The sequence below is a fragment of the Aotus nancymaae genome, unplaced genomic scaffold (assembly GCF_030222135.1).
Source record: "Aotus nancymaae isolate 86718 unplaced genomic scaffold, 86718_ANA_hifiasm-v0.15.2.pri h1tg000131l, whole genome shotgun sequence".
NCBI classification, from domain to species: domain Eukaryota; kingdom Metazoa; phylum Chordata; class Mammalia; order Primates; family Aotidae; genus Aotus; species Aotus nancymaae.
In genome coordinates, this window is record NW_026988546.1 from 5,955,797 (window position 1) to 5,970,752 (window position 14,956).

Below are 14,956 nucleotides of genomic sequence, written 5' to 3' on the forward strand. Positions count from 1 at the left end.
GGGCTGTGTCCTTGGTGGAGGTGGCACTCACCAGCCCATGCCAGTGCAGAGTCTTCAGTAAATGGGGCTACCCTGATGAATGCAGAGGCAGGCTTGCCACTGAAATGCCCCCTCTCCCAGAGACACCCAGTGGGCTGTAGGAAATGACTGTGAAGGCACCCCCTTTCCTTCCTCAGAGGTCAGTGGCCTCCTGACTTCCTCCCTGTCAGGACTTCTTTTACAGTCCAGTAAAGCCTAGTTCTGGCTTTGTCTTCCCCCTTGGGATGAAACAGGGATAACCTACGTCCTCCCCACTGCACAGATCAGCAGAGGAGTAGGAGTCCCCAGAAGGCGCCACAAAGGATGGTTAAAAATGCTGTTGCAAGTTTTCCATACACAGGATGGAAGGCAGTTTTCACTTTTCTGAGTATGAGATTCCTTCTGAAGCTGAGGATCAGGTGGCCTTGACCTTTCATTATCATCATAAGACATGGACGCTTTTTTGAATCTCCTCCCTCCTGTGGGAGATTCAAGCTGTGAAGCTCGGAAGCACCTGACGATGAACTCTGCTTTTGCTGGCGACCTCTTCAGGCCCGGGGGCAGGCAGGAGGGGTTCTCCTGCTGGTATCTTGCCCGGCTGTCCTTCAAAACTCCCCCAGGTGTTTGGGTAGCTGCGGACACTTCTACCAGATGCCTGGGTGGCCCTAGGAGCCCCCTGCTTGGCTTATTTATTTGAGGCTGTGGATTCTCTTTTTCTTTTCTTTTCTTTTTTTTTTTTGAAGAAAAGAAAAGGAAGAAAGAAAGAGAGAAAGGAAAAAAAAAAGAATGAAGAAGAGAAAGAAAAAGGAAGAGAAAGAGGGAGAGAGAACGGGAGTATTGCTTTATTGCCCAGGCTAGAATGCAGTCTAAAAACGAGAATAGAAAACCTCTTTTATGCCAATAATTGTGTTTAACAATGGAGACAGGAAGGAATAAGGGAAGAAAATAACAAGTAAGCAGCCAACCAATATTTCGTTTAAACCTACGAAATGCTATGCAATTATTGAGGAGTGATTTACTTCCAATTATGGAGTCACTTTTGGAATAGGTGTGATATGGTACTGATAAGAATGTATGTTTTGTGTATTTGAAGTGGAGAGTTCTATAAATATTTATTAAGTTTACTTGTTCCGGGTCTGAGTTCAAGTCCTGGATATCCTTGTTAATTTTCTATCTCATTGATCAGTCTGATATTGACAATGTGATGTTACAGTCTCCCACTATTATTGTGTGGGAGGCTAAGTCTCTTTATAAGTCATTAAGAACTTGTCTTATGTATCTGGGTGCTCCTGTATTGGGTGTGTGTATATATAGGATCGTTAGCTCTTCTTGTTGCATTGATCCTTTTACCATTATGTAATGTCCTTCTTTGCCTCTTTTGATCTTTGTTGCTTTAAGGTCTATTTTATCAGAGGAGAGAATTGCAACTCCTGCTTTTTATTTATTTATTTTTGTTTGCTCTCCATTTGGTTGGTAAATCTTCCTCTGTCCCTTTGCGTCTTTGTGTATCATTGCATATGAGATGGGTCTGGATACAGTGTACTGATGGGTTTTGGCTTTTTATCCAGTTAATAATATATATGAGTTTAATACTGCCATTTGATGCTAGCTGGATATATTTTGGAAAGGCTGATACTGGTTGCTCCTTTATATGTATAGTGCTTCTTTCAGAAGCTCCTGCAAAGCAGGCCTGGTGATGGGGAAATCTCTAAGTACTTGGTTGTTTGCAAAAGATTTTATTTTTCCTTTGCTTGTGAAGCTCAGTTTGGCTGGATAGGAAATTCTGGGTTGAAAGTTCTTTTCTTTAAGGATGTTGAATACTGGCCCCCACTCTTTTCTGGCTTGTAGGGTTTCTGCTGAGAGATCTGCTGTAAGTCTGATAGGCTTCCCTTTGTGGGTAACCTGACCTTTCTCTCTGGCTGCTCTTAGTATTTTCTCCTTCATTTCAACCCTAGTGAATCTAACGATTATGTGCGTTGGGGTTGGTCTTCTTGAGGAATATCTTTGTGGTGTTCTCTGTATTACCTGGAGTTGAATATTGTCCTGTCTTACTAGGTTGGGAAAGTTTTCCTGAATGATATCCTGAAGAGTATTTTCCAACTTGGATTCACTCTCTTCGTCACATTCAGGTACACCTATCAAACGTAGATTAGGTCTTTTCACATAGTCCCATATTTCTTGGAGACTTTGCTCATTCTTTTTTATCCTTTTTTCTCTAATCTTGACTTCTCATTTTATTTTGTTAAGTTGGTCTTCGACCTCTGATTTCCTTTCTTCTGCTTGATCAATTCGACTGTTAAAACTTGTGCATTCTTCACGAAGTTCTCGTGTTGTGTTTTTCAGCTCCATTAATTCACCTATATTCCTCTCCAAATTGTCTATTCTCGTTAGCATTTCATCAAACCTTTTTTCAAAGTTCTTAGTTTCTTTGCATTGGGTTAGAACAAGTTATTTTAATTCACAGAAGTTTCTTATCATCCACCTTCTGAAGTCTACTTCTGTTAATGGAACGCACTCGTTCTCCATCAGGGCTTGTTCCGTTGCTGATGAGGACCTGTGATCCCCTGTAGAGGGAGAGACATTCTGATTTTGGGTATTCTCAGCCTTTTTATGCTGGTTTCTTCCCATCATTGTAAATTTATTCACCTGTCGTCTTTGTGATTTCCGACTTTCAAATTAGGTTTCTGAGTGGACGTCCAACTTGTTGATTCCCAGCGTCGAAATCTGAGCAATCCACTGCACTGGCCAAAACAGTGGTGTTGAGATTGTTGGTGCTTTTCTTCCCGGGAATCAGCCAAAAGGGGACCCAGTCCCACTCACTGTACACCAAGAACTGCCACGCTGAGGCGCCGGCAAAATCGCTGTGCCGGCCACAAGAGTCACACTGGTGACCCGTGGGGCTCCTCTGCTGGGAATCTCCTGGTCCGTGAGCAACAAAAATTCGTCTGAAAGTGTGGTGTCCTCTCATTCTCTGCACTTTCACTGGGAGCTACAATCCCAAGCTGCTAGTGGTCAGCCATCTTGTATCTCTCTCTGGATTCTCTTTTTCAAAGCAGGCCACATGGCTTTGACTTGTTAAGTCCCTATGTTCAACATTAACAAGATTCAGAAGGTGAAACCTAAAATGTAATGCTCCACTTGGAATGTGAACCTCACACAGGTGAGTCACGTCTGGGTTTACACCGATTATGGGAAGTCGTAGACCCTAGGGTGACAGCAAAAGCCCCACTGCTGGGTAACCTTTGCATTGAAGTATGAGGCTTACTAAGGCAAAACTTGGTTTTATAGGCATTTATTTACATCATATTTCAATACTTTGGAAGCTTAACCAGTGTTGGGGGTGCAGCAGTTCTGAGAAACAGCTTTACATGAAGATAAAAACTAAGGGGTACCCATGAGTGTGTCTCTTCCTTCCTCTCCCAGGACAGAGTAACAGGTGTGCTAAGATGCTCCTGCCCTTGGCCCTGGGGTGCTCACCTCCAGCCATGAACTGCCTCACCCAGTTAGCTGGCAGGCTGCACAGGTGTTTGCACGTCCCACATGTGGCCTGGCATGAAGATGGTCCACATAGGTGGCTCTAGACCATGCAAGCAAGTCTTCCCTAGGGGCTGAAGGAAGTCACCCTGAGACCCTTTCCCTTGTCAGGACCTCTCCTAAGTGAGATATCTCACTGCTTCTAGCTCCAGCTCCTGCTGCCGTCTGCCTGGGGGTTGCCAGTTGACAAATCCTCCCAAAGCTGGAGTGCTGCTGCAGATTTGTTCCAGGCATGTATTCTGTTGCCTGTCCCCAGAGTGGTTGTGCTCTGGGTTCTGGGAGCCACACGCTTCAGCACAACTGCTTTCAGGATACCTGAATGAGGAAAGCCTGAGAAGCTTAGAAAGGTATCCTGGATTGGAAGGCCGAGGCAGGTGGATCACCTGAGGTCAGGAGTTCAAGACCAGCTTGGCCAACATGGCAAAACCCCATCTCTACTAAAAATATAAAAATTAGCCAGGCCTGGTGGCAGGTGCCTGTAATCCCAGCTACTTGGTAGGCTGAGGCAGGGAGAATTGCTTGAACCCGGGAGGTAGAGGTTCAAGGCTGCAGTGAGCCAAGATCATGCCACTGCACACCAGGCTGGGAAACAAGAGTGAAACTCTGTCTCAAGAAAAACCAAAAAAACAAAAAAACAGAATCCTAGAAATACACTTCTAGTAACAGCAAGCTTGATTGACCAAGAACAGGGAGAATATTCCATGAGAAAGGAAACATTTCTTTTCCTGGCTTCTTGCTGTAACCTGGTGAGGAACAGGGTCAGCTGAAGTATCTCCACATGGTCTATCATGGCTGAAGGGAAACAATGGCTTATCCAGGCAGCATCTTGCTTGTATAGTTGCTTTGATTAGCCTCTGTAAGAACTAATACATTGTTTGGTTATTATGTTTTCTGCGCTGTACATAAAGAATAAGAGAATTTCAGAGGAGGGATGAGGCCTCTTGATTTTCTTTCTGTTTTTTTTTTCTTTTTTTGAGATGGAGTCTCACTCTATTGCCCAGGTTGGAGTGCAAAGACACAATCTCAGCTCACTGCAACCTTGGCCTCCCAGATTCAAGAGATTCTCCTGCCTCAGCCTCCCGAGTAGCTGGGATTACAGACACCTGCTACCATGCCCGGTTAATTTTTGTATTTTAAGTAGAGATGGGGTTTCACCATATTGGCCAGGCTGATCTCGAACTTCTGACCTCATGATCCCCCCGCCTCGGCCTCCCAAAGTGCTGGGATTACAGGCATGAGCCACCGAGCCCTGCCGTGGCCTGTTGATTTTCTAAAGCATCACTACATTTAGGTGGAGTGACTTAGGTCCTGGAGGTTAAAGGGCTCACCCCAGGCCACCCTGGGCATTTGCTGCTCCTCTGGGAAGGGTAAGGGGATCTCACATGCAGCCCCCATACCAGCTCCATGCAGACATCTCCCTGGGAGGATATGAGTTCAGGCTTTGCATTTTGAATTCAGACAAAGGGGCCTGGATCAGTGTTCTGTTACTACTTAAATGTCTTTAGAAACGTTTTCTTTCAGAGAGTTTTTGAAAAGATGTACTAAAAAATGCTGGCTCTTTATTGCACATATCTCTGGGGACAGGATAGAAATAAATTGGAAAGACAGTAAATAGACTCTGTGTCGCATGACTCTGTGCTGGGGAGATGAACTACTGGCTCTTCCTTTACCGACCCTCACTCCTACTCTAGCCCTTTTCCATAATAACAGGAGCCGTCTGGACTCCTGCCAGTGTTGCACAAAGCATTTTGCACCTATTTCCAACATTTGCAATAACCCTCGGAGGCAACGATTATTATTCCCATTTTACAGATGAAGAAACTGAGGCTCCTAGAGGTTAAGTAACTTGCTACAAATCACATTGCTTGGTGAGTGGTGGAATTCTAATTGATCTGATTTCAAGGGTGAACATTGATGTGCATCTTAGAGGTCTGTTAAGGTCATGTGACCCAGAGAGAAACCCATGCCCAACTCTCTGTCAAAAATTTCCCAGGACCCATGCAAGTGAGGGCAAACCCTCGTCTACCTGCAGAACTCCCCTTCTGATTCCAGCAGCGTCAGTGAGGCCATGGGGTTCTTCATCAGATCGCCCACCACGGGGTCCTTGGCTGTCATGTAGAAGAAAGGAATCCCAGTGCTATTGTTGATGGGGCCGTCACTGATGGGCAGGCAGTTCCCAAATGGTAGTCCCTGGATCTAACAAACACCAAAAAAAGGCTTTTTCAGTGCAGAGTTGTGGCTTGACTTGATCTGGGAGCTTAGCTCGTGCCTTTGGCTAGGAAATACGGCACCAGGGTTGAGGGGGGATCATGGCATCACAGTGGCTTTGACAGGTAGTAAATCAAGGTAAGGTGGTCCCCAGTCTGCCCAATTCACTCAGTGGTGGCTCTAGAATTCCTTTATAGGAGATGCTTAGCAATGGCATTCTGTTTGGAAGGGTGGTGAAAGGATTCTTCTTGAAGCTGCCTGTGCATGGCAAATAAATACTCACTTTTAAAATTTCATGTTGGGGGAGGAACAATGACATTTCTAGGGGTGGTGCTAAGCCTTTCCTACAAGCTGCCCGTTACAGTCCCACTGCCTTAACTCCCAAGGTTGGCTGCCGCTCCCATGTTTTTAGCAACTTTAGGGAGGAAATTTAAGTCTTTAATGTCTTGCCTGCTCTTTGGACTTCAGGAACTTCCTTTTATTGTTTCTTTTAGGGCTACATCACTTTCTCATTTATTAGCTGCATTTTAAAAATTGTCATCAATAATATTTCATTGTATGACCAGCAAGTTATGAGAAATTGATTTGTTACCATTTTTGCATAAAGGAAGTCACAGAAACATGATATGCCAGTTTTTCTTCATGATCACCCAGTAGGGTGGGAGAAGGGTGGTGCTATAGTTTGGATATCTTTCCCTCCAAACCTCATGTTAAAATCTGATCCCCAGTGTTGGAGGGGAGGCCCAGCGGGAAGTGTCTGGGTCATGGGAGTGGATCCCTCATGAATGGCTTGGTGCCCTCCTTGAGGTAATGAATGAATTGTCCCTCTGTTAGGTTCCTTGAGAGTTCCCCTGAGAGATGGTTGTTTAAAAAAGCCTGGTGCCAGCTGGGCGTGGGGGTTCACCCTGTAATCCCAGCACATTGAGAGGCCAAGGCAGGTGGATCCCTTGAGACCAACAGTTCAAGATCAGCCTGGACATGATGGCGAGACACCCATCTCTACAAATTTTTTTTTTTTTAATATTAACTTGGCATGGTGGGTGGCACACACCTGTAGTCCCAGTTACTTGGAAGGCTGAGGAAGGAGGGTTGCTTGAGCCCAGGAGTCTGAGGCAGCAGTGAGCTGTGATTGCACCATTGCATTCCAGTCTGGGAATAAATAAATAAAAATAAAAAGAGCCTGGCACCTTCCCCTCTCTCTTGCTCTCTCTCTCGCCATGTGATCTCTGCACACACTGGCTCCTCTTCACCTTCCACCATGAGTGGAAGCAGCCTGAGGCCTCCCCAGAAGCAGATGCTGCACCATGCTTTCTGAACAGCCCGCAGAACTGTGAGCCAAATACACTTCTTTTCTTTATAAATTACCCAGCCTCAGGTATTTGTTTATAGCAATACAAATGGACTAAGACAGGTGGTATATCATGTTTCTGTGATTGCAGATATAAACAAAAACATTTATTTATTACTATTATTATTTTTTGAGACAGTCTCTGTTGCCCAGGCTGGCGTTCAGTGGTGCGATTTTGGCTCACTGCAGCCTCTGCCTCCTGGGTTAAGTGACTCTTGTGCCTCAGCCTCCCCAGGTGGTGGGAGTACAGGTGTGTGCCACCACACCTGGTTAATTTTTGTGTTTTTAGTAGAGACAAGGTTTCACCATATTGGCCAGGCTAGTCTTGAACTCCTGACCTCAAATGATCTGCCCTCCTCGGCCTCCTAAAGTGTTGGGATTACACTTGTGAGTCACTGCACCTGGCCAACAAAAATATTTAGTGCTTAGGTTTTCCCAAATCCTGCCAGTCAAACATCCCAATTTTCCATGATTTTATTCCTAACGAAGTGCACCTTGTTGTTACTTAGCTCAGAATCCAGGAGTTACCTTTGTCCTTGAAGGGTTGCTTGATAATGGTGTGTAGTTATAAAAGGCAGGGCTTCAATTTTTTAGGAACAGGAATTGTTAAGGAATCTTCCAAAATGGTAATATAACTTCATTCATATATCCCATTTTTCAGCTTGACATAGCTGCCCAGAGTCATGCTTTGCATACATGGCAGTACATTATAAATGTTTTCTGAATTTATTGTTTAGATTAAACGTCAATAAGGATTAGAAAGAGGAACTCCTAACAAAGCTAAGAGAAGGAATGTTGAAAGTCAAAATATCTCCAAAACATTGGCGCTAGACTTAATTTCTTGAAAAGATCTGTGTTTTCAACCAAGATTAGTATCATCTTTAACCTTTGTCCTTTTACGATGTGTCTTAGAAGTGCAAAATACAGCTGTGAAAAATCATTTGGGTGCTGAGAATATCCAACTGGATCTGCATTTGACACTGAAGAGGTTAAGACCATTGCCAAAATCGAAATAAAGTTGCCATTTAGGTAGTTTTTAAGCAAAAAAAAAAAAAAAACAACAAAAAAAACAAACCTTAAAAACTGCCTGGTTAACCACATAATTTTACAGATGAGGAAAGCAAAGTGGAGAAGCCACTGACTCGGCCACAGTCTTGGTGAGACCCAGAGCTGGGGCAAGAACCTGGCCAGTGTCCTACACATTCTATAAAATACTAATTCTGTTTTTGTAGGAAGTAAATAGGAGTTCACATTACTGCCCTGTAGCTCTTTTATCTCTCTTAACACCCCTAAAAGCTTTCTGGAGGCGTGGAAGTTATATGTGCATTACTTGTCCACGTCATTCTACGTGGAATCATGTCTAACAGGTGAGTAAAGCATTTGCGAACTGAAGATAAAAAGTGCAGCGGATAGCTCATTCCAGCTTTTACACACTTTGCATAATAAACCTCCTTTCCAGAAAAAAATCTTGAACTCCATTTTCTTAAATGCAGATTTCCAACGAAGCCTTGGTGCTGTCTCTGTCCCCGTCTCCACTTCAGCTCCAGGTCAGGAGGTGATGGGGAGCTCCGGTCTACGGGTCTGTGCCCTGCGCTGGGAAGGGCTGTCCCCGCCTACTCTGAGATTCCAAAGGCGGCTCTGGCTGCTTTGGTTCAGGTCTCCGTCAGACGCTGGTTAGGTGTCCGTCTCTCTGCCTGGCCATCTCTAGACGGGGATTCGGTACCCAACCCTACCTGGCAGGAAGCCTGGTTGTCCACGTCCCTCTCCGACCCTCCCCCGACTTCGCCAGCTCACGGAGGCACCATCGCCTTCCATTATGTACAGTGTCGAGGGTCCCATCCAGCGCGTCTGGTGGACCTGGATCCCAGTCCCGAGCGGTCGCGAGCACGTCCCCATTCCCCGGCCTCCTCCTGAATGCCAAGCCCCCTCGCGCTCGCCGCCGGGCGCTTACCTTCTCGTGGGCGGACACGGTGGCCAGGCAGCCCCAGGCGCTGTCGTGGGCCAGGGAGCGGGCGGTGGCGGCTCGCAGCCTCGGGGCCGAGGGGGCACCGCCTGCCTGGCCGCCCTCACGCCGGTAGGAGAACATCCCGGGCGGCGCGGGGGGCGGCCTGGTGCGCGCGGCGGCCGCCCGGGGCCGCAGGTGCGCGTCCTCCTTGTGAGCCGAGGCGGGGAAGCTCTGCTGCCAGATGCTGCCCGAGTCCTCCAGCAGCGCGGGCATAGCCTCCTCGGTGGAGGCGCTGTCCAGCTCCTCGTCCACCTCGTTGGTGACGGCCCAGGACACGGAGCTCACGATCACGTAGCCCGCGGCCGGGGACAGCAGGGCACTGCAGCACAGCAGCCAGGAGAGGCGGGTCCCGGGCCGCGCCGGCCGCCGGCCGCGGCGCACGGACATCTTGCAGGCGGCACGCCCAGCCGCGGGGGCGGCCAGCAGCGCCAGCGCCGTGGAGCCCGGCAGCGCCCCCCTGCGGCGGAGGCGCGGAGCCGGAGCCCTCTTCCCACCCCCGCAGGAGTCCCGGGCGCGGTCCCCGGCGCAAGTCCCGGAGAATCCCTGCAGCCGCGCGCCACGCTCGAAGTCCAGACTCGTAGAAGACCAGGTTCCGCGCACACGCCGCGCATCCTATGGAGTCTTCCTCGCGGGCCAGGTCCCGGGATGGCTTCGTTTCCTGCAGGATGACACACGTTGCGCAGCCAGAGGGTGGGCGTTCAAATCCCAGCTCAATAGGCGCCTCCGCTCAACAGCTGTGGAACCTGCCAAGCCACTTAACCTCTCACTGCCCATTTCCTTTGTTAGCTGACAAAGGTAATGTCTACCTCGTAAGGTGATGGATGGGACGATTAAACGATTAATATTTGAAGAGGCTTAGAACAGTGCGTGGCATGGAGCAAACGCTATACAGTAGTCCCTTGGTACCCGAGGGGTATTGGTTCCAGGACCCCCGTGGATACCAAAATCCAGAGATGCTCAACTCCTTTATAAAAACTGGTGCAGCATTCGCATATAACCCATGCACATTCTCCTTTAATCTCTAAATTGCTTATTCAATGCCTAATACAATGTAAATACTACATAAGTTGTTGTTTACTATATTGTTAGGGAATAGAACAAGAAAAGAGCCTGTATATGTTCAGTACAGATGCAATTATCCTTTATCATTTTTTATTTTTCTGAGGAAGGGTCTTGCTCTGTCCACCCAGGCTGGAGTGCAGTGGCACAATCACAGCTCACTGAAGCCTCAACTTCCCAGGCTTGGTGATCCTCCTATCTCAGCCTCTAAAAGTGCTGAGTTACTTTTGGAGGTGTGAACTACTGCGTCCAGATTTTTTTTTTCCTTCTTCTTCTTCTTCCAATATTTTCAGTCTGTGGTTGGTTGGGAACCCATAGATATGAAGGGCTGACTGTATTTCGTTATCTAGACACAAGGTAGGGATTGTTACTACATCGTATTAGAGGAGAAAACTGAGTAAATGGTGGAGGTGAGATTAGCACCAATTCCTGCTGATGCCCATTCTCCTTCTCTGCAAGGACAATAACCTTCTTACAGTTTGCTGTGTCAGGAGGGCATCGCAGCCAGTACATCTAGTAGCAGAATCAAGTTATTTGCATTTAAGCTGAAACAATCTGGCCGAAGTCACGTGGACAAATACCGCCTTGGCCATGCCCCTTGTTCTAGGTGACCAGAACTCTGGTCCAAGCCCTGGAAAGGAAAACTGTGGAGAATATTGCAGGCTTTTGGCTGTTTTCTTACTCCTGCCTCCTCATGGGAGAAGTGACCCCTCTGATGGATGAGTTTCGAAAGGCAAGTTTAACCTGATTTTCTCAGCCCCTGCAAGGCTGTTCTTTTCTGAATGGTCTGTTCACGCTTCTCTTCTGTCTTGCCTGAGCTGCCCTGCCCCTTCAGCAGGTGGGAGGTCTCCCCGCCCTGTCTGTGACTAAGGGAGTAGGTTCAGTTGTAGAATCTAATAGGAATCATATTCAGTCAAAATTTCCCATGGGCTTTACCTCCATTAAGGTTTTTGATTCTTGTTTTATTTTCCAAATTAGCTCCACACTCAAAGGGGATTTAAGAGGGTGATCAATAATCACTCTTCAAACCTCATCACACAGTTTGTGCCAGAATGTAGTAAATGCTTCATCAGTGACAGCCAGTGTTGCTTGTTTTGCCCGCTTACCCCTGAATATTTAACAGCTTCCTAAACTCAGATTTTGGAAGATAACTCTCCATGGACTTCCTGCTTATCTGCAGATTCCAAACCTGTTTTAATAACTTTGAAAAGCTAGAGATAGTGTCTTTCTGGAGAGACATAGGGATTTATTTTGCAAAGACATGCCAGATAGTAAAGATATAGGTAGGAATATGTTTATATATACATTGAAATATATATACTTGAAAATCAAACATTTTCAAAATGATTGTACCAATTTATACTGCCACTGCCAGAGTGTGAAAGTTACTGTTACAGCTCTACATTCTCATTAACACAGATTACGTTAAGTTTTTTTGGTTCATCCACTGCACATCCCTCCGCACCAAATCTGGTGGATGAGCAATGGTATCTCATTGTTATTTTAATTTGCATTTACCTAATGACTAATATGGCTGATCATTTTACATATATTTATTGCTCAGTTTGAAATCTTTTATAAAATGCCTGTTAATGTCTTTGTCCATTAAAAAAAATGGTAAAAATGTAACATGAGATCTATCCTCTTAACAAGTGTTTAAGTGTACAGTACAGAATTGTGAACTATAAGAAAATTGCTCATAGACCAATCATCAATAAAAAACACAGTCTCAGGAGAGAGATCCAAGATGGCTGATCACTAGCAGGTCGGGATTGTAGCTCCCAGTGAAAGTGCAGAGAACCAGAGGAAGCCACACTTTCAGATGAATTTTTGTTACTCACAGATGAGGAAATTCCCAGCGGAGGAGCCCCACGGGTCGCCAGAGCGACTCTTGTGGCCGGCGCAGTGGTTTTGCTGGCACCTTGGCATGGCAGTTCTTGGTGCAGAGCGAGCGGGACTGGGTCCCCTTTCGGCAGATTCCCAGGCAGAAAAGCACCAACAATCTTAACACTGCTGTTCTGGCCGGCGCAGTGGATTGCTCAGATTTCAGCGCTGGGAATCAACAAGTTGGACGTCCACTCAGAAACCTAATTTGAAAGTCGGAAATCACAAAGATGACAGGTGGGTAAATTTACAATGATGGGAAGAAACCAGCGTAAAAAGGCTGAGAATACCCAAAATCAGAATGACTCTCCCTCTACAGGGGATCATAGTTCCTCATCAGCAATGGAGCAAGCCCTGATGGAGAACGAGTGCGTTCCATTAACAGAAGTAGACTTCAGAAGGTGGATGATAAGAAACTTCTGTGAATTAAAAGAACTTGTTCCAACCCAATGCAAAGAAACTAAGAACTTTGAAAAAGGATTTGATGAAATACTAATGAGAATAGAGAATTTGGAGAGGAGTATAGGTGAATTAATGGAGCTGAAAAACACAACTTGAGAACTTCGTGAAGAATGCACAAGTTTTAACAGTCGAATTGATCAAGCAGAAAAAAGGATATCAGAGTTCAAAGACCAACTTAACGAAATAAAACGAGAAGTCAAGATTAGAGAAAAAAGGATAAAAAAGAATGAGCAAAGTCTCCAAGAAATATGGGACTATGTGAAAAGACCTAATCTACGTTTGATAGGTGTACCTGAAAATGTGACGAAGAGAATGAATCCAAGTTGGAAAATATTCTTCAGGAGATTATTCAGGAAAACTTTCCCAACCTAGTAAGACAGGACAATATTCAACTCCAGGTAATACAGAGAACACCACAAAGATATTCCTCAAGAAGACCAACCCCAACGCACATAATCGTTAGATTCACTAGGGTTGAAATGAAGGAGAAAATACTAAGAGCAGCCAGAGAGAAAGGTCAGGTTACCCACAAAGGGAAGCCTATCAGACTTACAGCAGATCTCTCAGCAGAAACCCTACAAGCCAGAAAAGAGTGGGGGCCAGTATTCAACATCCTTAAAGAAAAGAACTTTCAACCCAGAATTTCCTATCCAGCCAAACTGAGCTTCACAAGCAAAGGAAAAATAAAATCTTTTGCAAACAACCAAGTACTTAGAGATTTCCCCATCACCAGGCCTGCTTTGCAGGAGCTTCTGAAAGAAGCACTATACATATAAAGGAGCAACCAGTATCAGCCTTTCCAAAATATATCCAGCTAGCATCAAATGGCAGTATTAAACTCATATATATTATAAACTGGATAAAAAGCCAAAACCCATCAGTACGCTGTATCCAGACCCATCTCACATGCAATGATACACGAAGTCGCAAAGGGACAGAGGAAGATTTACCAACCAAATGGAGAGCAAACAAAAATAAATAAATAAAAAGCAGGAGTTGCAATTCCTCTGATAAAATAGACCTTAAAGCAACAAAGATCAAAAGAGGCAAAGAAGGACATTACATAATGGTAAAAGGATCAATGCAACAAGAAGAGCTAACGATCATATATATACACGCACCCAATGCAGGAGCACCCAGATACATTAGACAAGTTCTTAATGACTAATAAAGAGACTTAGCCTCCCACACAATTATAGTGGGAGACTGTAACATCACATTGTCAATATTAGACTGATCAACAAGATAGAAAATTAACAAGGATATCCAGGACTTGAATTCAGACCTGGGACAAGTAAACTTAATAAATATTTATAGAACTCTCCACTTCAAATACACAAAACATACATTCTTATCAGTACCATATCACACCTATTCCAAAAGTGACTACATAATTGGAAGTAAATTACTCCTCAATAATTGCATAGCATTTCGTAGGTTTTAACGAAATATTGGTTGGCTGCTTGTTATTTTCTTCCCTTATTCCTTCCTGTCTCCATTGTTAAGCACAATTATTGGCATAAAAGAGGTTTTCAATTCCCTTTTTTAGACTGCATTCTAGACTGGGCAATAAACCAATATTCCTGTTCTTTTCTTTCTCCCTCTTTCTCTTCCTTTTTCTTCCTCTTCTTCATTCTTTTTTTTTCTTTTTTTCTCTCTTTCTTTCTTCTTCTTTAAAAGAAAAAAAAAGAAAAGAAAATTGCTCATAGCAAATCTCTAGAATTGCACCTTGCATAACTGAAACTCTTTATCCATTGAACAGCAGCTCCCATTTGCCTGCCCCACCTCCTGGCAGCCATCATTCTACTTTCTGTTTCTATGAGTTTGACTATTTAGATAACCACATACCACTTATATGTGGAATTAGATAGTATTTGTCATTCTGTGAGTGGCTTACCTTACTTAGCATGATGTTCAAAATTCATCCATGTTGTAGCATATGACAGGAGGTTATTCTTTTTAAGGGTGAGTAATATTCCATCTCATGTGTGAAAGGAAAATATCTTGGGCCCTCAGAATCAAAATCTGAGACAGGTCTCAGTTAATATAGAAAGTTTATTTTGCCAAAGTTGAGGATGCTCCCATGACACAGCCTCAAGAAGTCCTGATGACATGTGCACAATGTGGTTGGGGCACGTGGTTTTACACATTTTAGGGAGACATGAGACATTAGTCAATGTAAGTAAGAAGTACATTGGTTCTGTCTGGAAAGGCAGGACAACTTGAAGCAAAAGCAGAAAGACTTGAAACAGGGAGGGGGCTTCCAGGTCACAGATAGGTGAGACACAAGTAGTTACATTCTTCTGAGTTTCTGATTAGCCTTCTGCGTTCACACATACATATATCACATTTCCTTTTTTTTTTTAATCAGGGTCTCACTCTGTTGCCCAGGCTGGAGTGCAGTGGCACCATCATGGCTCACTGCAGCCTGGATAGCC

The 14,956-nt window shown here is 45.0% G+C and overlaps 1 protein-coding gene across 1 annotated transcript in view; it reads right to left on the minus strand.

Moving 5' to 3' along the window:
• The window catches only part of CREG2 (cellular repressor of E1A stimulated genes 2), a 41,806-nt gene extending 32,261 nt beyond the window's left edge, over window positions 1-9,545 (minus strand). Inside the window, exons 1-2 of the mRNA XM_021669813.2 lie at window positions 9,060-9,545; window positions 5,579-5,748 (exon numbers count right to left, since the gene is read on the minus strand). Coding sequence (XP_021525488.2) covers window positions 5,579-5,748; window positions 9,060-9,500 — 611 coding nt within the window. The 5' untranslated portion in view covers window positions 9,501-9,545. The remainder of the gene's footprint in view (window positions 1-5,578; window positions 5,749-9,059) is intronic.
• Between the last annotated feature and the right edge of the window lie 5,411 nt (window positions 9,546-14,956).